Source organism: Mycteria americana, chromosome 14 (genome assembly GCF_035582795.1).
Source record: "Mycteria americana isolate JAX WOST 10 ecotype Jacksonville Zoo and Gardens chromosome 14, USCA_MyAme_1.0, whole genome shotgun sequence".
In the NCBI taxonomy this organism is placed as follows: domain Eukaryota; kingdom Metazoa; phylum Chordata; class Aves; order Ciconiiformes; family Ciconiidae; genus Mycteria; species Mycteria americana.
This window is the reverse complement of record NC_134378.1, coordinates 14,553,516-14,579,996: the sequence shown is the minus strand read 5'-3', so window position 1 is coordinate 14,579,996 and position 26,481 is coordinate 14,553,516. Positions and strand designations below refer to the sequence as shown.

The 26,481-nt window shown below is 40.7% G+C and overlaps 2 protein-coding genes across 3 annotated transcripts; one reads left to right on the top strand and one right to left on the bottom strand.

Moving 5' to 3' along the window:
- Positions 1-694: 694 nt before the first annotated feature.
- On the bottom strand, positions 695-19,233 carry SS18L1 (SS18L1 subunit of BAF chromatin remodeling complex). Of its 2 annotated transcripts, XM_075517339.1 has the most exons (11): positions 18,865-19,232; positions 15,109-15,185; positions 13,713-13,797; positions 12,739-12,883; positions 8,854-9,051; positions 7,689-7,853; positions 6,672-6,773; positions 6,176-6,268; positions 4,731-4,850; positions 3,070-3,197; positions 695-2,866 (listed from the first exon to the last, which is right to left on the bottom strand). In XM_075517339.1, exons 1-11 carry the CDS (start codon positions 18,931-18,933, stop codon positions 2,840-2,842), a joined length of 1,209 nt encoding a protein of 402 aa, XP_075373454.1. In that variant the 5' UTR covers positions 18,934-19,232; the 3' UTR covers positions 695-2,839. The 2 variants fall into 2 exon arrangements, with proteins under 2 accessions (XP_075373454.1, XP_075373455.1); XM_075517340.1 differs by lacking the exon at positions 8,854-9,051 and having other exon boundaries at positions 18,865-19,233.
- Positions 19,234-19,547: 314 nt separating this feature from the next.
- Positions 19,548-26,117, top strand: PSMA7 (proteasome 20S subunit alpha 7). The gene is made up of 7 exons (XM_075517207.1): positions 19,548-19,706; positions 21,220-21,346; positions 22,786-22,910; positions 24,224-24,346; positions 24,737-24,856; positions 25,421-25,483; positions 25,766-26,117. The coding sequence occupies exons 1-7, from the start codon at positions 19,611-19,613 to the stop codon at positions 25,856-25,858; spliced, it is 747 nt and encodes a 248-aa protein (XP_075373322.1). The 5' UTR covers positions 19,548-19,610; the 3' UTR covers positions 25,859-26,117.
- The last annotated feature ends 364 nt before the right edge of the window (positions 26,118-26,481 follow it).

The following is a 26,481-nucleotide window of genomic DNA, read 5'->3' as shown; positions in this document are numbered from 1 at the left end:
GCTATGCACAAAGGCCCGTGGTACTTATGTCCCAGCCTAGAGCCTTGCGGACGCAGCTGGCTGCCGTGAAGGTTAAGTCAGTCAGTGAAAGACCGGCGCTGCTCACCCCGGGGCTGAGTGGTGGGGATAGGCGGCGGGAAGCCCGGGAGGCCCGGTTTTGGGCTCCCTTCCCCTCAGGGACGCACTGAGCGTCCTGTCTTGCTTCGGCCTTAACGGCGCTAGAAGTCGCTGTCCCCGCAGTGAGCCCGGAGTGGGCTGCGGCTGCTAAAATAACGCGTGTGGGGGCGCCGCCCGTGGGGCTGGCTGAGTGACCTGCGGGGATCTCGGCCCCTTGGCCTGCGCCGTCAGTCAGCGTGCCGCATGTCTCCTCCTCCCCGCTGTCTGTGAGGTGAGCTGTTAATTACGTACATCCACTCTGCACACACAGCGCGTTTGAACTTTGCATAGCAAATAATTTGAAAGCTGGGACAAGCTTTCATCATGTATAATTATCTATGAAGTGTATCAGAGAAGTAGGAGAGAAGGTGCAACTCAAAAGAATCCCTTTATCTGTTGTTTCCATTCAAAAGTCTGTGTCATAAGAAAAGTACCACCAACTTCATTTTCAGATAGTTTTTAACCTAAACAATTTTCAAGCATTCTGTATTACAAAACAGAAAGTGATACAATTAATGGAAGAAGTCAAAATGCTGGCATCACTTTGTTTCCACATTAATACATAAAAATGGACAACACATTAAATAAACATTTTGTTATTAACAATTAGAAATATTAACACCAAAAATCATGTATAAATTAGGAAATAAATGTACAAACTATTTCCAAAGTGCTCTTTCAAATACATTATATACACAACATTCAAGAAGTTCTTAATGTAAGACATTTCAGATTGATGTAATGTTGCTGTTTCATTTTCAGTGTTGTTCATATTCTCTCAAAAGTATTTCAGCACTTTCAAAAACCACATAAAAGGCATATTTCCAAGCTGGCGAAGAGCAATATTGGCAATATTGCATTCTTCTGGCTACCTGTAATATTAATATATTGTCAAGAAAACAACCTTCCTTTCTGTTCCTTGCTATTTGAGAGTACTTAATTGTATGAAAACACCAGCAGGAAAGATGAGAGAAATGAGGACTGACTAAAAAAAGTCTTCTGTTTTATCAGTAATTAAAATTATTAATGTAGCAAGGGCAGTGCTTGGACAACATTTAATAGTAAACTCTTTAGCTGTCCAGTTAAAGACTTTACAGGGAAAAAAAAAAAAGTAATTAATTGAGACATCTTTTATTTTCCTCTTGGTCTTGGTTTTTCAGAATATAAAGTACTAGAACTCAAAATCCCATAAATACACCAGTTCAGACAAAGAAAAGGAGAAAATCCTACAGAGGGTGTATTTATATTGTAAATTTGCAGTTAATCTCGTATTAAAAAATGTTCATGGAGTACAGTCATCCTAGCCTTTTGCCTCAGAGAAGTTTGGACATAGTATTTTGTTCAGCACTTATATAAGCACTTTCTAAGTGCTTTTTTCCAACACTTCATAAGAACATATAAAACTGAATAGAAGTGACTTACATTGTTCATACTGGCTTTTACATACCACTAGTTTTTATTTCTAAATTCTCCCTCTACAGGCATTCTCTCACTGACAATGGTTGACACCATTAATAGTTTCCCTCTCTATATGCATAACATCATTTCACAATTAAAGGTGAATTTAGTTGCTTATCTGCAATAAAGATGGAATTTTTTTCTTTTACTTCTGAACTATTTCTGTCAAGCTACAAGAGAAAAATAAAAGTGATGATGAGCTGTAAGAACAGTCGACCAAAAGATTTGACAATATTTATAGTTACAATGCTTGCTGGAAAATCTGAGCAAGGGCAATGGAAGAATCAGAAATAAAGAAGGATGCCAGCCACCTGCTTGTGAAATTTGGCATGAAAATGTATATGCGAGTTATAAAATTTGGAGGAGCATATTTAAGACTGGAGTTTTGCCAGATGTTTTTCTCAGCTAAGCACAATATGAAGCAATATTGACATCTAGTAGGCTGACACTGCAGATCTCAGAGCTCCCTTCTATTTTTCTTTCTGTGATAGAAATACCTTCGTTTACATGGATATATAAAAGGTGCCTCTAGTGATTAACATTTCCTTGAATATAGGTTTTGAACGTCTTTCTGTACCTTTTACAACTGAAATGTGGACTTATGCAGATTATTGAATTATAAGACAGGGTAGTTAGCCCTGGTAGGTATTGCAGAAGTTGCAGTTAATTTTATTTTTGTCATATAGCATAGAACTGTCTTCACATAAGGAATGTATCCATCCCCTTATTCTTAAGAAGTAAAGTTGAGAGCCATGGATTTCAGAGGCTGGCAGGTAATCTTCAATGCATTCAGTTAAAAAAAAGATCAATAACCTACCACAGGATACCTCCCTGGACTGAGATGTGACTGCATGGCTTTGTATTGAGCCAGACTGCAGAATAACCTGGCTGTTTTCCAGAACGGGGCACAACTGTGATCAAATGGTCCTAAAGCTATTTAGAAACATCAAGAATGGGGCGAGGGGGCAGGGGGTAAATGAAAAACTTCTGCATTGTATCAACATACAGTACTATACACAGCACCAAATATCAAACCATTAAAGCATTGTCTTGTTACCAGTAGTGCACTGCTTCATATCCAGCATGAAATGAACACTGTTCACATACAGACGCTGCTTTGTGCTAAGGGGTAACCAACATATTACAATTAATCAAAACTGCCTGTACATCCAGTTCAAAAGATGGAGATACTATTGAAATGAATCTGACACAGGATCATATTCTTTTATTGCTGGTAATTTCCATATTGTCCCTACAAAAAAGAGAAATAAAAATGTTGGAGAATGATGTATCAAAGGTTTACAAACAGTGAGTTAGACTATTTCTTTTGGTCTATGAATTTTGAAAGACCCACTGAAGTATCACCAATACGCCTGCACCAAATTATCAGATAGATTTATATGCGGAGCTAACAGCTAAATCTGCTTTTTCATAGCAGACATTTAGACAATTTACCTGCTCATAGCCGTAAGGCCTCTGTTGCTGAGCGGATGGGCCTGTCTGAGAAGCTCTGTAACTTCCATATTGCTGCCCCTGTCCCTGTTGGTAGCTGGAATACTGTGAAGAGGCTCCTTGTGCAGGACCTGAGAAGACAGTGAAATCTATTACTAAGGCTTGATTTGCTAGGGGGAGTTCTTATGGTTAACATAATGTAAAACATGATGGTAACAAAGTAAGCTCTGCGAGTATGAAGTGTGAGTAAATTCTGCCTAGACCTCCCCTCTAGCTTTACACTAGAACGTGTTAAGACTAATAATGATCTAGTTGCAGCAGTGTAAACTTCAGTTCAGGTTTTAAACTTTGCTCAGAAAATGTGATATGCTTTTAAGTGATTTGCCTCTCTGAAATCTGTATTGGTACCGCTCAGTTACTACCTATATGCAAGCTACCTGGCCTTTATTTTAGTAACAATTGCATGTTTAACTTCCTATTTAATCTGGCTGTGCCACCGTAAGCACTGCTGACCAGGCAGAACCTAAGAAATCTCTTGCATATAGAGATAATTTTAAAAAACATGGAAATCAGACACACAACTGCACAGGGATATTGATTTCCTTTTATTTGGGACTGTATATTCTGTGTCTAGACTGCTATGTGTACTTACTTTTTAGCATTATTGGTGGATTTTTATGGAGGAGAACCTTTAAAAAGAGGAAGCCAGATTTTAACATCATAAACTGAATTTTGGGTTTAGTTTCACAGAATATGTCTGGTTTGAGTAGTCCAAACTATCTACTGGCACTGCAGTCAGGTGTTAGTAATTTAATTAACTTTTTAGTCATGTAGGTTCTATTTCATGAGATCTTACATTTCTAAAATGGATTTGCTGTTTATATCAACATCAATTTATCAAGTTTGGCTAACATTGACAGTTCAAGGTCAAGTACCACCACATTTGGGAGATGCATCAGCAAACCCTTGCCTTCAAGGTAGTATTTACATTATTCCAATCTCTCTGGCCCCGTTTTTGTACTCAATAACCTGAAATGGTTTCTTTCTCCCAAAGGCTGAGGATACATACAAGATGCCTCCAATTGGTCAGCAAACTCAAAGACAGCCATCAAACTCAGATTCTTTTAATGGCAGCAGGGAGATCAGCTACTGGTGACCTGAAGGGTCTGAAAGCCCTGCGCCAGCATTAGCTGCATGTTCAAAGCACTTCCACTTTTTTCCTTTCGTCTCAGTCCCTCTCCAAGGAATAAAACCCCTCTGATGTAGCAAGAAATCTCAGTGAGGGAGTAGTGGTTCTCTGGACTGTTGATGTTATTTTTTCATATCAGTTGCAGAACTATTAGATGTGTAGGAGGCCTGAGAATCCAGGCAGTCACCTCCTGCCAACACATACCAGGAAGTCAACATAAGGCAAAAGTGTACTTTCTAATTTTCTTTCAAAAGAGAGAGGGATTCAGGATGCTAACATAACAGTACGGAATGCAGTGCTACACTAATGTGTTACTGTCCAGAATCCCCTTTACATGTTATGCTCTTTGGCTAGTTTTGGTATGTGGATGTCCAAGGTTAATCAAGGAAATAGTTTACAGCATATTTTAGCTTAGGAATGGTGCATCAGGATGAAGTATTGCAAACACTTGACCGGTCAGTGACAGTTTTCTTACCATATCCTTGCTGTTGTCCTGGGTAGCTTTGTTGATTTGGGTATTGCTGCTGGGAATATGTTTGCTGTTGTGCAGCTCCCTGTTGGTATCCTGCCTGCTGCTGGCTGTACTGAGAATTTCCTAAAGAGGGAAAAATTGAAATAGTTTGGTTATAGATGAGGCAGGTTTTAACTGTACATGCGGATCATAAGGAAAACAAAGGCGTAAGGAGCCTTGGTCTGGAACTCATAGACAAGTACCCTTTTCAGATATAGATGATTGCATTTTGCCAGTCAGGATGTTTATTTCTTCAGTGATTTTTAGTGCTTTTGAACAGGAGGGAGTTGTTTATTTATACACATCACTAAACAAACAAATAAACAAGCAACCTGTTCCCCAAAGGATTTTTTTTACCCCAGAAATGTTTCAGAAGAAAAACACAGAGTCACAAAGATACGGGTGCCAGGGTAAATAGCCAGTTTCTCAAGAAGCCCTCCCACTGTATTTTCTTCCAGATAATGATGTTTATTCATATATCCCAGAAAGACCACTCATCTACTTCTTACTGGCATTTTTTGAAATACCTATGATGGAAGTTCCATTTGCAGTATCCTGAAACAACAAAATGAACAGAGACTATGCAGACAATATTGGTTTTCCTAAATGCCACCTTGCTGTATCATAATTAAGTTACTATTTTGCAGTTAATTTAGAGTTCAGATATCTTAATAGTATCACTGAATTTACTGACGTGCTACTGTTGAAAGTTTTTTAGTGGTAGAATTGCAAACTCATAGTACTGGTGATTTTCAAAGATTAGTTTCATTTAACCCATTGTTTTTCACAATTTTTAAGGTGAATTAAGTAAGATTAAAAAAAGTTGGTCCTGGAATTAACGAGAATGCTTTCTTACTTTAGAGAAATTTCCATTTACGGCTGCCATTTTTTTCCAACTCTGAACCCCATTTCTAACTGCAAGCATGTTAGTTTACCTTTGTCAGCATAACCTTTTACTTTAATACAGCTGGTTTTATTTGCATTATATAAGATGTTTGTTAAAAACAGTTTTGTAAGAGTGATATGCCGGAAGTCTTTTCTCTTACTGCAAAAAAAAGTTTAACTTCAATAGCTATAATTCCACCTGCCTCAGCTACAACTGAGGATCATTTTTCTAATGAATACGAGGCTATGCACAAGTTGTTAGTGATCCCACAAGGTGGCACAGCATAACTGCCTCACAATACAGTTACTGACATGATACTGTGTACACAGTCTGATATAGTCTTGGTATAAAAAAATGCTATATATAGCTAAATTCTATTTCCTGGCCACTCCTTAAGTAATAGCTAAGTAGCAGTTAGTGATGCAGAAATTGCAAGTCATATTTTACATTTTCATAAGCATTTAATTAGTATTTTAGGGGATTGGAGCTTTGGTTTACAAAGACTGCCAATATATTTTCTTACCTCCTTCATAATAGTGTTGTGTAGAGTCGTCAAATGACCTGTCATAGCTCTGCTCAGTATAGGATGACTGCTGATAGGCATAATCACTATGTCCTACAAGGAATTGCAAAGATTGATCAGATACATTGTTAATATAACTATAGATCTATTGTCGAATGATATATTATGAAGCTGCTTATGCAGAAAGATGAGGCTAAGAGGAAATACAGACCACTTAGATAGGAGGTCAAATACATGGCAAGGAAAGTCACGCCTATGGATAAATCTCTTGCATTTACTAATCCCAACTTGGCTTTGTGCTCTTTTTGAACCAGTTTGGATAGCAGGGTGCACTGATGCGTATGTTTGTGTACCAGGCTCCCACGCCCTGGAGTTAGAATTTTCTAGCATTTAAATTGGAAATGGATCATAATGGGTTTGCCATGTCCTTGTATGTGGCAGTCATGCTGGTGTACACTTCAGCAGTATTACAGTGAGTACAGCTCTGAGGAATTACCATCCGGATAATATTGCTGATTCATAGGTTCTGATGAGCCTTGTCCATGACTGTACTGTTCACTGTAATATTCTTCCTGACCCATGTACTGCTGAGAGGAACCTGCAAGGCAAACACAAGAGAGAGCAAACTGACCCTGTGGACTCCTAAGGGATGTTTTTTTCTTATCTAATTTATTTTTAAGGAAACAGCGTTTACATCTGGATAAGTAAACAAGGTATGTATGTTGAGAGCAGTTTCAAAGATGTTTTGCTCACTAGAAAAAAGAAATAAATTTGTATTCTCAGAAAACGCTGGTTGAAATTGAAATTACGCAACTGTCAGTAACAAGGCCTAGGCCTAAACCCACTCACTTCTGTGGCAATACCGAAAGTAATGGCTACATTTCATCTACTAATCTGAGTTACTGGAAAGCACAGGAATGTATTCCATGCTCAAGAACACAGAATTAAATATATTTTAATTAATGTATTAATTTGTTTCTTAGCAAAATTCAGTTTATGTTAGAATCAGTCTAGCAGCTTTATTACCTCTTAGAACTTTTTCCAGAGAGGTCTTAAAGCATGGTAGTTATCCTCTGGTGTTTTCCTTTCCTTGGCCTAATTTTTCATACTAATTGCTGGCAAACTGTATCTTCTTTGCAGAAATGTGTTCCTTGTTAACTGTGCCATGTTACGGCTGATCCAATACCATTTGAAAGAACTGAAAAGATTCCCAGTGGCTTGAGTGAGCTGTATATCAAATTGTTCATCTTTTCGTTAGAGATATATGATCCCTTTTAGACAGAGTTATTTTTCTAAACACCTGAAATAATTAAATAGATAAATCTTGAAAATAGATTAAAGTTCATCTGATTGTCATGATACTTCCACCACTCGAGATTTCCTTTGTTCCCGGATGGGATTCCCTGTTCATAAATGTGACTTGGAAACTCTGTTGACTTACCTACCCCACAGGACGGACTGAATATAATCAATCTGATAATAATTATATCAATAATCTAATAATAGATTTTACCTTGCTGTGAAGCTCTGTACGGGCCCATTGGTCGCTGACCCATCATGCTGTTGCCTTGGTTGCTCTGACTCATCATGGCAATGGAGGACTGCCCCTGGTAATGCTGGCTCCCTCCTTGCGCCGAGTTGTAATGTGACGTTGCTGCTTGCTGGTGCATCATGGAGACTACAATGTACATGGAAAATACGGTTTTCTAAAAGGATGTGACAATTCTCTCCCTAGTCTCTTTGGAAGCAAGTTAAAACCTTCAACTAACATGCATCCTGATAATTCTGTGAATTTTCCACAGGGGGAGATGTTTTCCTACTACATGTATTTAACTCTTCTGCACTGTAATACAGAAAGGATGTTATTACATGGTCAGTTCTTGCCATTAGCTTCAGTCAGACATTTAAAAATACATCTAGCCTTGATTATTGTTAGTTTATTTAAAAGAATGTAATCATTATTACAGTAGGATTGAAGAAAGAAATAAGAACTGATACTTGTTCCTCTCTACCTCCTGACTAATTCATTGCTGCATTTCTTTTCTCATCAACTCTTTCTTCTACTTCCATCTTATTAGATACCTGATGATTATACAGTTTAAATAAACTGACATTCTAGGATTTATTTGATCCCTAAATTTCATATTGTCGGAAAGAATTCTTAAGCATTGGACATCCCATTCAATATTCAGTAGCAAACATTTTTACAAATTAAGAGATTAATTCTGAGTTGTCTGCTAGTTTCTCTATGCCCTACAAGCAGTGTGAAGTATCAATAAAATAACAAAAATGGGGTAGTAATGTACAAAGAGTGAACGTGTAATACTCTTTGGCAGGCTCTTTCAGCTCGGATAAAGGTGCTTCTCAGATCCTGCCCACGGTTGTGGGATTTGCTGCCAGGGGCTATCAGACAGTGCTGCTGCACTTTTAGCTAACCCTCTTTTCCCCAACTCATTGCCAACCGTAGCAAGTCGGTGTAAATTAAAGCCAGTCTGAAACTGTTCAGACTTACACTGGTGCCTGACACCTTGAAATTCAGAGATGTCTTAAAGCTGTCTTTTCCTTTTGGATGTTTGTGGCTGTCTACAGAAAATATTTACCGAACAAATTCATGTGTGGTAAACCTCTGAGGTCACTGAAAAGTCAAGTTGGCCCAGAAGGAGGAAGAGGGAGTTTACCTGGATTAGACTGCATGTTGATGTTTGTTCGAGAGACATAATTGCCTATTGACCCCTGGCCTTGCATTGGCACATTCTGAGATGCAGGCACTGTATGGCTATAACCAGGCCCAGTTCCATGACTGCTGACAGTCATACTCAGAGAGGTCGTGGGCATAGTGTTCTGGCCTGACTGCTGCATAGACACGTGATTAGGACCTAGAAAAATTAAAGAGAGCAACAAGAAAATCTGTGCTATTATTGGCAACGTACAGTGAGCATTAAAGCCCTCGCGGCCTTTCTAAAATACCTGGTGATAAGGCAAAACAAAACAAAAAAAGTCCTCATTATTAAAATTCCCTGTTATCTACAGACAAATTAAAACTGCCTACTGCACAGTCAGAGTGATCCTCCTCTTCCTGGCAGCCAAATCCAGGCTGTACAGAACTGCAGACAGGAAGAACAAAACCAGCAGCAATGCCCTACAACCAGTTCCTTGCAGGCAGCAGAATTAACAAATGCCAGTAATTTCAGATACTTTAGAAAATACATGGACTCTGGAAACATCCCAGCCTTCTGAAATTTGCCCTTTCCTTCCTCCTGTCCTGCTGTTGACTCCTCTTCCCCCTTCACACAGATGGTGACAATGGGACGGCACAGTAGCGGCTGAGAAACACTCTGCACCTTGCTGCATCCATTCGGTTCCTCTATAACCAACTAACCTTCTTAGCTGGGGCTTAGCAAGTACCAAGGGACCCTCTCCTCAGAGGACAAGCCTGTCTCTCCCTTTCCTGAAGTTTCACTGAAAGTACCTCAGACTTTCAGAAGATAAATTTTCCAAGTCACCATCACGATCCCTGTTGTCACAGTACTCCCCTTCCAACATCACTGTCAGACTGCTCCAGTTATATCCTGGATTTGAAGAGCATCATCCTGCTTACCTGGCAGTATGCTTATTTTTAAAATTCTATTGCTGTTGGGTAACTAAAATTGGGGAGAATCTGGTCCTTACTTTTCATTGTTTGTTGCTGTAAATACCTTTATGAATGAGTTTTGGAAAGTTGTTTTCATTGTGTATTGTTACTATCTAAATTGTGATAGTGTGTATTGTTGTCTATCTAAATTCAGCTGTATTGTTGTCAATCTAAATTAATTTAGGTAGAATGGAAGACGTGCAGAATCCCTAGAAGAGACAGAATTATGTTGTAATGTTTAGATAATGGTATTTTAATTAATGGTTATTAAGTGTATCTACAGCCTCTAAAAAATGTGTCTAATTCTCTTAGTACAAACCTCATTAATTACTCTTAATGGTTTTTATAGACATGAAAATGAGAAAATTTGCTGTAGATTATTATATTTTCCTCTGATGGGGAGATGCAAGCATCATTTTCAACAAGAGATAGAGAGCCAGCTCTACTGAAATCAGTGGAGCCAGGTCAATATACCGCTACAGAGATCTAGCCCTGTGTTTTGCTACAGTTTTGGATGTCTTGTAAAGCTGATACTTCTACTTGTGCAACACAAGACCCCATGGTGTTTGAATGGAGCTAGCCCTTGCTTTGGGTGAGAGATGGAGTGAAGCAAGTGTTGGTAAACCTTGCCGTATTTGCATGGAAAAACTTAGAGAATCTTGGCCTTCTTTATAGCAAAAAAAAAAAAAAAAGGTTTGGCTAATTTGTGATCGTAAGGGAAAATATGAAAGCTTGACCAAAAGTGTTTAAACAAAAACACTAAAACAATAAGATAAATACAAAGCATTGAACCTCTTTTGTACTTTCATGAATCTGAGGCAGTTGGGTTTTTCTTTGAAAGGCCTCATTCATGATTTCTGAACAGTTAAAATTCTCAGTTGGGCCCAATTCTGTCTGGAGGCAGCTGAGTTTCACTGGTTGGTTTATTGAATCTAATGGGTTTGCCTGCAGGGCTGTGGCATGAAGAATCATGGACTTGTGAATTGTGGATTACTGGAAATCTCAGTGGGTTGTTTTTTAACTTGTCCCCATCAACAGAATTATCATTACAATTGACCTAGCTGCCACTACGGAGAGTTATCATGTATGCAGGGAATTACCTAGTTACTGTCCTGCAGAGGTGATTCCAGTCCTGTTCCTCAGTTCTGACTGAGGACAATAAAGACTAAAATGTAGTAGCTTCTATGTCTTCTTCCCTGTTCTTCCCTGTTTTACAATGCTGTACCTGTTCATTACAGACTTTCATCTCTATTGCCATTAGATGAGAAATTTTCACGAGTACTAGAGCCCATATATTTGAATTGCTTGTGCATATTTATTCCTAATTTCCAAAAAAACGCTGTCCAACAACTGTTGACCAATGTGAAATAATTTCTCAGTCTCAAAGTCTATCTGCACATCAAGACTGCTGTGTCATATAGCATCGTTGTGCTAACTTGATTCTAGCTGGCACAGAGACAGTAGCAGTAGAGGCTGGCAACCAAGGGGAGTATCCCCAAGCCCAAGGGTGTGAGGGTCCTATACTCACAGCAGGCACTAGCAGCACAGCACACGCCATCACTGCTGCTGTTACCGAGGCTGCTCGGAAGATGCAAGCTACTGCATTCTCAGTCACACCTTTGTTTTGAAGTGTAGCTATGTCCTCAGTCTGGTTTCCAGTGGACTGATATTTTCATGATAAAATACCTGGCACTACCCAGGTGACAGAGTCTCAGTGACTGGGCAGAGAGTGAACTACCCTGGGACCCTCACAACTCAGGCTGGGTTTTAGTACCGGGTTGGGGCAGCATGAGGTAAACTGCCCCTCCTGCTTCTGTTCTGTGGATGACTCGCGTCTTCAGGACTGCCAGTCTGGTTCTTTCAATCAGCACTAAATTACTATAAAGAACTGGAGGGTGGGGGGCAAATAAGAAAAACCAGCAACAATAACACTGAAAATGTAGAATCTTAGTAACACAAAACAATGTTTTGACTGACTTATTATCATACTTATACTAGGTAATAAACCTTTCAAAAAGAAGGCCCAGATAAATTTAATAAGTTTGCTTTACAAGCTGTAACTATTTAAAGTAGGTACCTCATCCATTAGTTTAAAAGGTACTATCAGCTTGACCACAAATAGATTTTTAAAAAGTCAGAAGTAATTTCATGGCTTGTATCTGCTCTTGAGTCCCCCTGCCAAAGCCTGTGATTTTACAATCAGATATTTCTATTTATAGAAACTCTTTTCTCTCTCTGTCACTCTGGGAAAGACCCACAGAAACAAGAACTGACTAAATAACTATGAACTACAAAATAAATAAACAAATTATTCATACTATAAAATGCATAGAGTGACAAAAATATTTTTTTGTCTTTCAATTATTTTCTTTTATGTTACATGAACAAAAGAAACAAATAGACAAAGTATATTGTCTTATTCATATGAAATGTCTGTGCCAACTCTTTGGCTATGTAGTACAATCTCTGCAAGCTTCTGTAAAGGACAAAGAGTGATGCAACACCAAATTCTTTTTAAGAAGGCATGTATCCTGGAAGGTCTTTGCAATCTAAAGGCTTGGTTGTGCGGTTAGTCATGCAAGCAATTCCATTTTACCCTGGCCAACCCCACCACCTTCAAAAGAAAAATAACACAGTATGTAATTTTTCTTACTAAAAACTTGATGCATCTTTACTTGGTGATTTTCATATGCATTTTTTAAAAGTGTTTTTAATTTCCCCTACAGAAATACTAAGCAGACTGGGGTCCTTGCAGAAGCCAACATCATTACTGACTGTAGCCATTTTGTGATGATTTCAGCATGTGCCTGAAATCCCCATATGCCTGAAAGGTGAGTTAAGAGAGGTCTTTTACAGCTCTGTAAGTATATTCTGCATTAATGATTTTGTTGCCAAGCAACAGCAAAGCAGCACAAAGGGGACTGAAGCTCACCATTGCTAATCTGACTCTGCATGAGGGAGGAAGGAGGAAGGCCCGTCCCAATTGCGTCGCTGAGATTGCTCTGTGAATGGAGAGATTGGTTGGATGCACTCTGAGTCATTCCTCCTGGGCCCAAGTTTATGTTTTGCGTTGGTGGCTGCAAATAACAAGGAGAAGCAAATTTTTGGTTAGGTTTTAATTAGCAAAATAATAACCCCCAAATTAGCCTGACTATGACTAAAAACTGCCTCAACGAAATATGTTTTTCCTTCACTTTTGGGGCTTGCTTGCATAAACCTTTCTTCGTTTGACTACTATGTGTGAATGACATTCAGCATGATACAGAGAAGCCGGCAGGCAGCACAGTGAAGATTGTAAAATTGTGCTTATAATAGAGTCTGGCTTCTGTGCCCATTCTTCCGTACTTATATGAATTTCATTTGTGCTGGTCGGAACATAACTGCTGAGGGGATATGCATTAGCAAAGACAATACAGAAGTGTGTTGACAAATTGATCTTTGTCAAGCATAAAGCTATGCTGTATTTTGTGTTATGTGTGATACCTCCAAAATCAATCAATTTAGCAAGAATAACACAATGTTTACAGACAAACCAATGCCCAAATGCTGAATTAGATTTTTGACATAAAATAGTGGCATTTTTTTCCTGTGTAAAGCATACAGTGAGAATAGGTAACGAATAATGAATCTAGAGCAAATGGAGCCTGTTCAGATCCGTACTACTGCACCATTTATAGTATATAGACCTTAAGCTACGGAGACAAGAGATTAACACAAGTGTCCCAAAGAATGTGTTTTAAACACAGTAAAAGTAGCTTTAGATTTGTTTAGTGGTCTACTTGACACTTTCAAAACTTTTAGCTGGAAAAATACTAAAAATGGTTTATTGACAGTGATCAGTAACAGAATCAAAGAGCATTTCTCTCTGGCATAGTAAATGCACCTGATGGTAGCACTGGTACTTACAGCAGGAAGCAAGGACTGCATATTCTGGTTAGAATCTGCTATTGTTGCCAAGTAAACCAGGTTTCTGTGCAAGATTTGTTGGTATCTACAGAATAAGGAGTAAAGCTTATTTGGAAAGGGTTAGCAATACAGAAAATTCCAAACCTTTCTCTTTTTTTTTTTTTTTTTTTCTATTTACAAATTATTAGTTAAATTAGCCCACTTTTTATCTGTCATAATAAATAGCAATAGTAATGACCTATATCTGTGCTGTCATGCTTTTCATCAAGGATCACCTCTTTCACAAATGGGTAAACTTGGGGGAAGGGAGAGGTAAGTAAAATACACTCTCCTTTGAAAGCACTTTGAGTGAACTGTGAAGCTGGGACCTCAGTCCTTGAGTACTGACACCCGGTCAGCTGCTCTAACAATTAGCCACTTTTTCTTCCTCTGTTTAACAAGGGTCCTTGTAGTAATGAAATTCCAGAACTCCAAAAACCAAAATCTGTTTGCCCTGCCAGCAAGCTGGGAAGAACAAGATTTTTTTCAAGAGTGCTCTAACTGGCATGTTTACTCAAATAAGTACCACCAGAACCATTTATGCTTCTTCACAGTTCTCGATGAACTGGAAAAGCTTGTAATAAAGAACAGGAGGGCACCCAAAAGCAAACTAACAGCGGTGCCACTGAGCAAAGTGAAGAGTCAAACTTTTGGAAACAGGGAGGGTTCCAAGAAGGCAAGAGAAAATGCTTTTTTAGCCTGAGTTTTCTTCTGATAAGGAGAAAATGGCTGGGAAGTGGGGAAGGTGGCAAAAATGAAGCCAGAATGGTGACATGACTTCTTTAGCAAAGGTCATGCCAATTTTTGAGACAATTTTTCGTGAAAGTACAGCTTTCTGGGTTTGGCCCCATCACGTGACCTTTCATGGGGCAGATTGGCTATTCTTCCTGACTGAGATTTAACCCCTAAAGTTTATAAAAGTATTTTGCTTTCAAGATTAGGAATAGTAAGCAGTGATACAAACTGGTATGTCTACATGCATATTGTTTTAGCCATAGATAACCACATGGCTGATCCTTGACATTTAATTACTTTCTGATGAAAATGTTTTACTACCTTTGAACCTGATTCTACCTGTATTTAATAAATCTGCATAGAGCAAGTGGTCCAATAACCATAATTGTTTATATTTATTTTAATAAATGATCTGTTAAAAATATTGTAAATACTAAATAGTCAAATACTTCAGAAAAAAACCTCTGTTCCAAGAACAATATACATTTCTTAATACAAGTGAACCTAAAAAAATAGTCCAACTATTTTCTCAGTGATCAGTGAACAGAGCTGTTCACAGTACTGTTCTTGAGAAAAAGTAGACCAAAAATTTCTAACATACTCCAAAACTCATAATACTCACTGAGTACATTCTGCAGTTTTCCCCTTGCTCTGATAATCCATAATACATTGTATTAGGTGGTGATTTTCATCTAGCATCTGCATAAAAGAAATACGATCAAAACACGTTACTACCAGAATCGTATTAAAGTCCTGTGTTTTTGTGATACTCCACATTCACACTTCTTGGCAGTGGATGGTGTTTTGTGCAGTTTTGTTGCCGTGTGATATTACAAAGTACCTACACGTGACTTTATTGAGCCACAAGATTGTGCTTTTCAAATCATTAATTTATCAACAGTTATCTTTAAATGAGTTAGTTGAAATACCCAACACAGAAGAATTAATGGACTTACCTTTTTTGCTCCTTAAATGGCAGACAGATTTTTATGCTGAAGAAGGAAAATGCTTTCACTAGGAAATACCTCTGCCTCATTCTAAAAGATCACCCAACCCTTTCCAAAACTTCAGATTTTATTTACATGCCTACTTTCAAATAAGAAACATACTTTCAAACAATTCAACCTACTAGTTTTCCTGCACAGGACTAGCGTGTGCAGGCTACTGAACTTGATGAAGTATAAAATTTGCATTACTAGATCTACTGAAACCCCATTTAAGAGCATTACATCCCAATATGTCCTTTGGGGTAGTTCTAATACAGGGAGGACTTAAAATGAAAACACAGCGTAATTATATATCAGTTAATTTATGTGTATCAGTGGCTGCTAGCTTGGCTTCATTCAAGAAATTCTAGTGACTCACTTGTTCCAAGAAGATCAGAGCTGCTGGACAAAATGACCACTGACCTTTATTTAATGAACTTATAATACAATTAAAAGCTTAAAATATCCTTTAATTTGTTTTAAAATTTCAAATACAATAGTTTGTCTCTTTCCCCCAGCTTTCTAGTGAATGTGGCAAGCTTTCTGCAGGTGAATAAATGGAAAAATAACAACAGTATTTACAAATTTAGATTTGCCTCTGGCAAAAACTCACTACATAATACAGCTTATAGGTACCGCTGCTATTAAGTGCTTGCAAGCCTGGGCCTTTGAACCATGGTGTCATCAGGGTAGAAGAACTCTTGAGGAAAGAATAACATATGTTTTCATATGAGCTAAATGTGAATTAATCCGTGTAGGCATGTGTTCTGATCAGAACAAATTCTTGACCCGTTCAGATGCAAACAAAGGGCTAGATTATAGGAAAATGAGCAGAAGAGTCTTTCTGAGGCACTTGCAGTCTAGCTCATCACTCCCTTAGAGAAGTCCACTTGTCCTGCTTCTTGCTTGTAATTTGCAGGCTGGTCTTAACTTTGCTGGACGCCCTTGTCCATCACAGGCTCTGACTGCGGGAGCTTGCAGTGATCCCCTGTGGCTCACGTCAGCGAGGGTCTGAGGAACAGAGGCGTTGCTGTGGCCTGCCAGGGCAGGTCGGCAGGCTGCTCTCTCAAATGCTGACAGGGAACGTCAGAGCTGTGTCAGTCAAGAATCCATGTTCCTCCTGCGTGCATGCCTATGCTCACATGGCAACCCGGGTGCAGCATATAATTTTAAGAGAAAATAGTCCTGCCTGATGCACAGCGCAGCTCTTTGTTTCATGCTCTGTACTTGTTGTACAGAATTTTCACCTGTGTCAGTGGAAATTCTGTATGCAGAATTAGTGAAGAATATAAACCCGTCCTTTTCGGTTTCCACAACAGATATCACTGACAGTATTTTCACATTCAGTTAAGATGCGTATTCAACAGCAAGAGTCCAAGCAATATGACAGATATCTGTGTCAGAAAAGGGCTATGCATCTATGCTTAGCTGAAAAACATTTTGCTTACTGAAAAAGGAATTGGGAATAGTGCTTTTCCTAACTTACTAGGAAAAAAGAACCGAGTTCTGATCTCCATTACACAGAAGAAACTGAAGTTTACTGCCCTGCAAATGCTATTTGATGAACTATTTTAAAGCACCACCATCACTGCTGTCTTGTCAAAAGCTCTAACTTCCTCCATGTGAAATCTATTTTAGGAATAGTTGGTACTGGAATAGTAACAGCTTTGAAAGACCGTCAAAATTGAGTTAATAAATAAAAAAAAGCTGCTTATATATTATGATTGCAAATAGGAATAATCTTGGTTTTCAATGAAATTGGTATGTGTTCTAAAAAGCTCACTTTAATGAGGATTTTTTGAGTTCCTAGCCCAGCACCCACTCCTTCTCTCATTGCCCCATTTCTCTGCTTGAGTGCAAAGCCCACCTCGTCACTGTGCCTGCGAGCCTCTTCCTCAGGATCACCGCCTGCCAAAGAGAAAATCACTGCCGACAGCCCAACATTGATGAGCAGTCCTGAAGTAACATGCCAGCAAATGCACCCGAGATGGGAAATGTTTTTATACGTTACTGGTAAAGAAATAACATTTTGAAGCTTCCATAAAGTTTATGAATATGCAAAAAGGAAAAGGCTTGAAAATCAAACTGAACATACTTCGGCTGCCCTTTGTCTGTGGATACAGTCATGGTTTTAAGTACAAACTCTCTGAATTATGAATTTCTGTCCTAATCCCAACCAATCTGGAGGTTAGAGAAAAACTTATCCACTGAGTCTGAAATATTTTAGTCTTTAAAATTAATCGGTTCACAATACTGCATGTGGCGCAGGAGCTACACCAAATGGGATTAGTTTCCAAATAGTGTCCTGAGATTTGAGTCATCTCTTCAGTCTCTCTTACGGCAGTTTGTTCTGCCTTAAACCTCTCTTCTGTCACAGTCTTCCACTGAGGTTTTTTTTCCCTAGAAGTGATAAATTGGTACCAGATAACGGTTTGGCTGCAAAACCCACTGATGAGCATTTAATTGCCATATTAGCAATGGCACTTCTTTGCTGGTCACTATTTACGAACGGACCACGTAGAGCATACACACCTCACTTCACCGCACTACGCAACTCTGCCTAAACAAAATACCTATGCGCTGGGGAACATGGAGAAAACACGGTAGAAGTACAAATGACAAATAGCAGTCAGAGTAAAAACATGCACATTCTTTATCGGTATTTCCAGCCTCTTCCTTACTGACCATTGCCTTCCGCAGGAGGAAGGGGGTGTCGGGCATGTGTGCACAGTCCCTGCCGTCAACCCTGCGAAATAGGAAACAATAACTTCCCAACCGGGAACCCTCTGCTTTGGCCTCCACATGAGACCCATGCGGAGATCTCCTCTTCAGAGAAAATCTTTCAAAACCTTTGTTTGTCATTAAACATCAACAAACAGAGCCCGAATAATAATAATAATAGTATATGAAAAATACCGGTGATTGGTGCTCCCTCTATCTTCTGAGAGATTAACATTCTGCATCCAAATACAAAAGAAAACCCTTGCAAATTCAGTATTTTCTTTTAATTCATTTTTGAGGCTGGGGTTTTCTGGGGCCAGAAGCTGACATACCATCAGAAATCAATCATGTCTCTGCAGATTTATTGCAATTTCCCAATGTATTATTGGCAGCTTTTTTCCCCTTTGCGAGCAGCAGAGATAACGTGCCATCCCAATTTTATTCCCCAAGTCCTTCTCTCGCTCTCTTTGCAGGGATCTGAACACCTTTGCTTTGTTCCACCTCCTCCTCCTCCTCCTTCCCCCACCTCTCTCTCCAGCTGTCCATCTCTGCAGCCCTCGCAAATTCACTAGTTTTCCTGATCGCCCTAGAAATAAGCCTCCTTCCTCAGCTGCAGGAGCAGGGACGGAATAAATGTCTAAAATTGTCTGTATAAAAGCATGCTTTTTTACCTTCTGGATAGTTTGCTGGGTGACCTCCCCTTTGCCTCTTGGGCGAGCAGAAGCAAAGGCAACCGACATGGTGGGGTTTTTTTATGTGTCTATAATATATTGGTTCCAGGCTCTAATAATATTGTTATTATCTGGCTATTGCCGTGCAAAGATTCTCCGCAGTGCATGGGGAGGGGAGCCGGCGCAGATGGTACGATCTGCGCCCCGCAATGAGCCATGGGCACCGCACCACCAGCCGGCACGCACCGCCCTCGCCTCGCCGCCCGCGCCGCCGGCTCGGGGCGGGGAGGCGGCGGCGGGGATTTGGGGAGGGGGCGGGAGGCGGCCGCCGTCGCCCCCGCCGCCTCCTCCCCGCCGCCGCACATGGTGCGTCCCTGCTGCTGGGCTTCCTGTCGCAGGCGAGCGGCATCTCCCTGCCTTCGCCAGCAGCCGCCAGCTGCGCCAACTGCGTAGGACGGCCACCGTGTACGCCAAGTGCGCCAGCGCGGGGAGAGGGGGAGGCGGCCGCCTACGCCGAGTGCGTAACGCGGGCTCCGTACGCCAAGAGCGTAGATGGGGCCCCGCCTCCCGCCCCTCCGCGCCGGGCTGTCTGGTGCAGCGTACGGAGTTGGCGCAGGGGGCGCCGTCGGCGTGCCGCCGGAATGGCGCGCGGCTCCGGAAGCGGCGAGCGGGGGGCGGGGGGATGAGTGTGCGGTTTTGAGGGAGGCGGCTGGTTCCGGCCCCGCGGGGACGCACGGGCGGCAGCCATGAGCTACGACCGGGCCATCACCGTCTTCTCCCCGGACGGGCACCTCTTCCAAGTGGAGTACGCCCAGGAGGCGGTGAAGAAGGGCTCCACCGCGGTGAGTGAGCGCAAGGAGGGGGGCGGCCGTGGGCGCGCCGCGCGGCCGGGCCGTCTCGCTGAGGGAAGGCCCGGGATGCGGCCTGCACCTCCCCGCGCTCCCCAGCCTGCCGGTCCCGTCACCGGGCCCACGGCACGAGTGGGGCCGGGGTTGCGGGGGAGGGGTGGTCCGCCACGGTACGGGCTGCTGGAAGTGTGACTTGTTTCCAGAGAGATGCCCTGAGGCCGCAGCAGCGGCGTTCGGGCGAAGTGCTACCTTTGGAGCTGCCTTAAAAATCACCGTTTTCTTCGGAGTGGGCGGTGTGCTGTCTGTAAAGCTCTGGCTCTGTTTCAGGCCATTACTGGGGCTTTTGGGGGGGAATGTTGGAGTCTTGCTGCATTACGACATTGAGTATGAGGCCCAGGACAGGTGGGTGTCCAGAGTCTTGAGAGCCATTGCACGGGCTGCTCGGCAGCCTGCAGGCCCTGAAAGGCCGAGTTAGCAGAGCTGCCTCGTATCCCTCTCGTATCCCTCGTGAGGGAGTAAAGCTGCTGTGGGCCTACAGGAGAGTAACGATCCTCTGTTTCTTTATTCTGCATGTGCAAGATACAGATTCCCAGTGGACTGGGAAACGTGTCAGTAAGGGCACGTAGAAGCAACTTTCTGGCTCCTAGCTTCCAGTTGTCCCAAGCTCTTGCTCAATGAAGGGTCTTTTCATTTGGGGGGACAAAAAAAAAGTATTAATTCCCAAATAACAAAATACCTGGAAGAAAATTTACTGCCTTTGGGATGGGAATAAATGCAACAACACTTAGTGCCAAATAGACTTTTTTTTAAAATTAAAAATATTGTAAAAATGGAGCTACTATCTAATATCATCTACCTCTGTCTTGTCTTTTGTTGAGTAGTTGGCCGAGTTTAATGCTTTTGGAAACATCTATAACATAATAACAGCAGGGCCACCCTGTAAGACAAAATGATTCCCATCGTCCTATGAGAAGCAGTGGGAATGGGTGTGAAAGGTCAACTTTTTTTTTTTTTTCCTTCCTGATGTTGAAAAATATATATTCAAAGTATGAATTAGGATATTAAGGAAGCAAGCTACTGCTAGGCTGCTTGTAGCTGTTACTTGGTCTAATCTTCAGTGTTTTGGGTTCTGACTTGAGCAATACCAGTGGACTGGTTGTAGTGGTAGCTTTGTTGTTGATCCTGTGGTGGTGGAAACACGAATGCTGGTATTGGGGAGAGTTAGGGAAAACACAGGTGGTAAGAGGAGTGGGAATATCTCTCTTGGGAGCCACACAGATTTAAATTGGTATAAGATGATTATGAAATTGCACCCTGGAATCTAATGCAATTTTTGTTACATCAGGCCAGGTTGTGGCAATAGGAAATAAAATATTGACATGAAATCATGTTTACAGTGTGGCGGGTTTGTGTTTTTGTTTTTTCCTACTCATTTCAGTAAAGTCTGCAACTACTAGGTTTTTTGGGCCAAGCTTAACTTTTTTCTTCTTCTTTTAACGTGTTGAAGGTTGGAGTAAGAGGGAAGGATATTGTTGTTCTTGGTGTGGAAAAGAAGTCTGTGGCAAAGCTTCAGGATGAAAGAACTGTCCGGAAGATCTGTGCTCTCGATGACAATGTCTGCATGGCTTTTGCAGGTATATGATGCCTTCAGGGTTTTTGGCAGTTACTGGAGCACCTTTGGGTATGTTTATGGATTCTGAGAACATAAAATGCTTAGCATAGCCTGCTGAGGACTGTGGGGAAGGAGTATATTTCCACGGTTGCTTATTGATTTTTAAATAAGAGTAGCCTACTGTATGGATAAATATATAGAGCGAGCCAGTCATCTGATGAGAAGAAATATGTGTTAAAGTTACTAAAGTCCTCTGGGTGTAATGTGAGGATGAAGACTGAGAACTTATGTGTCATTGGCACAGATACAGATATATACTGTTTAAATATATATATTTAAATTTATAAGTATATGTTTAATGTATTTTATATATTTAAAATATTTAAAATTTTATCTATTATATATAAAATACATATTATTAATACATATCACAGGAGCTATAAGAGACATTTGTCAGTTTCTGGGACTTTTTCCCACATGCATCAAGCCAAAAAAGCTAAATTTTGCAGTCTTGCGTAGAACAAAGAAAAGTCTCCTCTGTTCTAGTTCAAAAGACTCCTCCTGAATAAACAGCTCTGGATTTGAAGCATAAATATTCTAGTTCCACATTCTTCCTGGTCCAGGTGCCTTAATTTCCATTGTTCAAAGCTTAAACAGGAGGCATGAAAGTTAAAAAACCTGACGTAAATGGAGAGAAAATATCTTTCAGAAGGTTTCTACTCTCTCCAAGTAGTCTAGAATCTTTGTGTCGGTGTTAGTAATGCTTTAAGGGGAGATGTGATTTAACCGGCAAAAATAATGGGGTTTAGATTTAGTGTGCAGGAGCGATAGGCTCAGCTACCTCTGCTGCCTTGCTTCCTTAGCTAAGGGTTGTGATACGTGCAGGTGGGTTCACAAGCTTGAAGAAAAGTTCTCTAATAGAAACAAGGCTGTCAGCTGAAACTGGCATCATAAGCTAAAAAGTAAAATAAGAAATAAGTTTCTTAATTTTTTTTCAAAGGGGCGTACTCATTTTTGTCAGCTAGCGTCATGCTGTTGTAGCCTTATCAGCTAGGCAAGATTTGCTGTGCAGATAAAGCTGGCTTATAGTTAGAGGGACTGCACATGAAATAAAACCAACGTGTGAAAGAATTGAGATTGCTTTGCTAATTTGCTGTCAGATGGAATGCCATCAGTCTGTCAGTGACACTCTGATTACCTGGTTCGGAATTGCATGTGTTACCTAACTTGCAAACATGAAAGTTGTAAACTAAATCCTCTATTTTGGTACTTTAGCATTAGCTTCTTTCTGTTGCCTTAAAAATGCTATTCTTGCTCATCAAACCTGAGAAAGTGTGATCTCTCCTTTGCTTTTTTTCACTGCTGTTGACACTGACCTGGTGAGCCTTTTGGGGCAAGACTAGTTGTTTTATTTGTGCACATGGTATGAAGCATGAATCTGAGAACATGCTTTCATTTCAGGGCTGACGGCTGATGCCAGAATAGTTATAAATAGAGCTCGTGTGGAGTGTCAAAGCCACAGACTTACAGTGGAGGATCCTGTCACCGTGGAGTACATCACACGTTACATTGCTAGTCTGAAACAGGTATGTTGGACTGCACAGAGATGCTTAAAATATGCACTTCAGACTAAGTACATAAAACGTCTGTCCTGGCCTTGTTCTACTCCGCTGGTAAAAATCAGTGTAACAAAACACATTGCAGGTGTTTATTGGCAATAGGGATGTAGTAATGGAAAAGGAGGATTGATTACAGTTTGGTTTTTTTCCAAAGGTGAAGAAATTAATTAGTACTTGTAAGGACTGCATAACTACATTTGTGATATCATCAGGAACACTCTCCTAACAGTGGTGCTGTGTTACTGTCAAAACGTCTTCATGGCTCTTGTTTGCTTTCCCTCCTACTAAGCCATTGCAGGGAGGGGTAAGAGGAGAGCAAATCAGTGCAGTACTTACTATATTTTACATTTGATATTCATGAATTTAAAATGAATTACAGTGTCAAAATATGCCCAACTGCATTCTGTGATAAAATTATTCATTTGCCACTGTATTAAACTGGTTTTCAGCCATTAGTGGGGATTAGAAAAAGTCTAATTTATTTACGCACAGGCACGTTTTAGTATAGTGATGATGATAATAGTGTAATTCGTAGTGTAATAATTCATAGTGTAATAGCGTAATAATCGCTAGCCTGCCAGAGCAGAATGCCACTTCCCAAAGTTTCACTTTGTTCCTTTACAGTAATCTCACGTTTGTGTCTTTCATTCTGGCACATTCCTGATTTCTCTAAAACTGTTACAAACCATGAATCTCGCACAGTATTCCGGCTGCAATAATGCTGCTGGTGTCAGGCTGCCTTGATTGTGGCCACTTCTGGTGTGTGACGTGGCAATGACTTTGCTAGCCCAGCGTCAGCAGGAGGGCTGTAACGTGGGCTTTACTGTAGGTTGCCACAGAGGGTGCCGTGCTTCCTAATGGCATTGTTGCAAATCATTGGTGAAAACTGACGTTGTGTTCAGGTGTCATCATCCTCTTTTTTGGCTTCCTAAGCGTGCTTGTCAAAGCAGGGCGCTACACCCGGGCTTGCAGACTTAGCTCTCTGCCTCTCAGCACCACCGAGCTGGGAGAGATTCTTCCCGATAGCTGTAATCACGCAGCAAACTCCAGTGAGTGTTAGGAACTTGGACAAGGGCTTGGACAATAACCTCCTCTTACTTGCCTTGCTTGTGGTCTTCTGTAAGACACAGAATCCTAACTTTAACAGGTAGATTGGTAAGAGAGCCCGCTAAAAGTATTTCTGGTGCCTCTTCTGGTTGTAACTTCTACACTGGCTGCTTTCCACTCTAAAAATGTTTTTAGAACTGCTTCTGAAATAAGTGTCTCGTCTTTCTGCTCAGAGATACACGCAAAGCAACGGTCGCAGACCTTTTGGTATCTCTGCTCTTATCGTGGGATTTGACTTTGATGGAACCCCCCGGCTGTACCAGACCGACCCCTCTGGTACATACCATGCTTGGAAGGTGAGTTGATTCTGTCTCTTGTGGAGAAATAACAAAATATTTGTGAGTTTGTCTCCTTTAAAAAGAGACTGGTGTAAAAGGAGATCTAACTGGCCAGATGGTGCTGGCTCACAGCTGCAAAAATCCTTAATGATCAAATTTACTGAGAATGGCAGTCTGCAGTTCAGCTTTACTGGGGAAATCTTGTTGTGTTTTCCAAAAAACCACCTGTGCCTGACAACTGTGTGTGACATTTAGGCAGTAACATGTTCAGTCTCCTGAAAAATACATGGTGATCACAAAACGGTTTCAGATTATTTAAGTGCTCAACTTGTATTTCTTGCTTATTCTGTAAATGAAGTCTTTTCTAAACTTCCCTTCATTATCTTTTTTTCCCCTCAATGTTTCCAGGCTAATGCCATTGGCAGAGGAGCCAAATCTGTGCGTGAATTTCTGGAGAAGAACTATACTGATGAAGCCATTGAAACAGATGATCTAACTATTAAACTGGTCATCAAGGCTCTTCTTGAGGTGAGTCTGTTTCAAATCCCTTGTGTGACTTTTCACTGTATGCCTGGATTAACTTCTTAAATGTGAATACATGTACCTTCCTGTGACGTTCATGAGGATTTTGTATGAAAGGATCTGTGAAAACTGTTTGTTGTAGGCCATATGTGTGGGATTAAATTCAAGGTTCACAATATTTCAGGTAACAGTTTCTGTAGCTTACACAGAAGAATTTACTAGCAGTTCTCTGGGGAGGAAAACAGACTTCAGTTCTGGGCATTAAAACAAATGCACCAAAGATGTGCTAAACCATACGTAGAATGTTTTGCTTTTTTTATTGAAGTTTAAGATGCAGAAAATATAAAAAGTCAGATGGTGGAAACAAGGTGTTCTTCACCAGCCACTGAGTGCATTGATGCCAGAAGGAAGACCCTTATTTTTGGGGAGTTACACTGCTACTGGACTCCAGAGCTTAGAGCTAATGAGCTAAATACTCCCCATCTGGATCTCTTCTCCTAAGAACACCTGAAAAGGGGTTGTTAGAATTAATTAATGGACCTGCTCCTAATACATCTGACTCTTGTTAAGGTCGTGCAGTCTGGTGGGAAGAACATTGAGCTGGCGGTTATGAGGCGAGAACAGCCGCTGAAGGTAAGGTCTTTGTTTTGCTCTTCTCCCTTTGGAGCTGGTTTCTCTGATACTGGATACTGTCCTTGTTGATCTGAATTAACTTCCAGCCCTTAATCTCGCATTCCACCCTGGCAAATACTTCTGTTTATTATTAGTGGCCAAGGAATGTTGTTGTGTCTGCGCAAGGTACCTGTGCCTGTATAAATACCAGTCAACTCTTTCCATATCAGAACTAGAATTGCTTAAATAAAAGCCTCTAAGTTGTATTAGTATCTTGAGGGTCACCTGTGTTTCTGGTTTTAGATCCTAAACCCTGAAGAAATTGAGAAGTATGTTGCTGAAATTGAAAAAGAAAAGGAAGAAAATGAAAAGAAAAAACAGAAGAAGACATCATGATGAATGAAATTCAACTGCTTAGCTGCTTCTTTTTAATTCAAGTGATGGGTTATTCTGTATAGACAACATGTAGGCATTCCAGTTATTCATACTGTGCCCCTCCCGAGACCTACAATAAACCTACTGATTTTTTTTTTAAGCTGTTATTTTAAAAAATCTGTCTGTTCCTTGGATTTTAATTACCTAGGATTATTTGGTTGGCTACAAAACAGCAGTAGTGACCCATTAAAGGACAAAGACTTTGCCTTTTTCCCTTGGACACTTCAGTTTGTTTAGTGATTCTCTTCCATGCTCAGTTGTTAACTTCTCCCTTTTCTTAAGTAGCTGTTCTCAAGCATTGTGTTATGGCCTCAACAGAACATAACTAATACAGGATTATGCTTTTTCTTCCCTAACATCTTCAAATTTAAATGGCTAGGGTCTGGACATGAGCCTTGCAACAGCCTGCGAAGGAGAGTACAGAGAAGTCTGGGAGGTCAGCAGGAGAAGCAACTGTTGCAGGCACGTTGTCACAGCAGAGGTGCGTGATGTGGTACTTGCAGAGACCATGTGTGATTCAGCTGGTTCAGAATAAAGTCTGGCTGGTGTGATTGCCCATGAGAGCATGCATAGACCAGTTGAAT

Coding starts and splice junctions, on each gene's coding strand:
- SS18L1 (XM_075517339.1), bottom strand. CDS start 18,933: ATGTCGGTTGCCTTTGCTTCTGCTCGCCCAAGAGGCAAAGGGGAGGTC. Junction 13,798..15,108: donor AAAACTGCAGAATGTACTCA/GTGAGTATTATG, acceptor CTTATTCTGTAG/ATACCAACAAATCTTGCACA. Junction 3,198..4,730: donor AGGACAACAGCAAGGATATG/GTAAGAAAACTG, acceptor CTGTCTTCTCAG/GTCCTGCACAAGGAGCCTCT.
- PSMA7 (XM_075517207.1), top strand. CDS start 19,611: ATGAGCTACGACCGGGCCATCACCGTCTTCTCCCCGGACGGGCACCTC. Junction 19,707..21,219: donor TGAAGAAGGGCTCCACCGCG/GTGAGTGAGCGC, acceptor AACGTGTTGAAG/GTTGGAGTAAGAGGGAAGGA. Junction 24,347..24,736: donor GTACATACCATGCTTGGAAG/GTGAGTTGATTC, acceptor CAATGTTTCCAG/GCTAATGCCATTGGCAGAGG.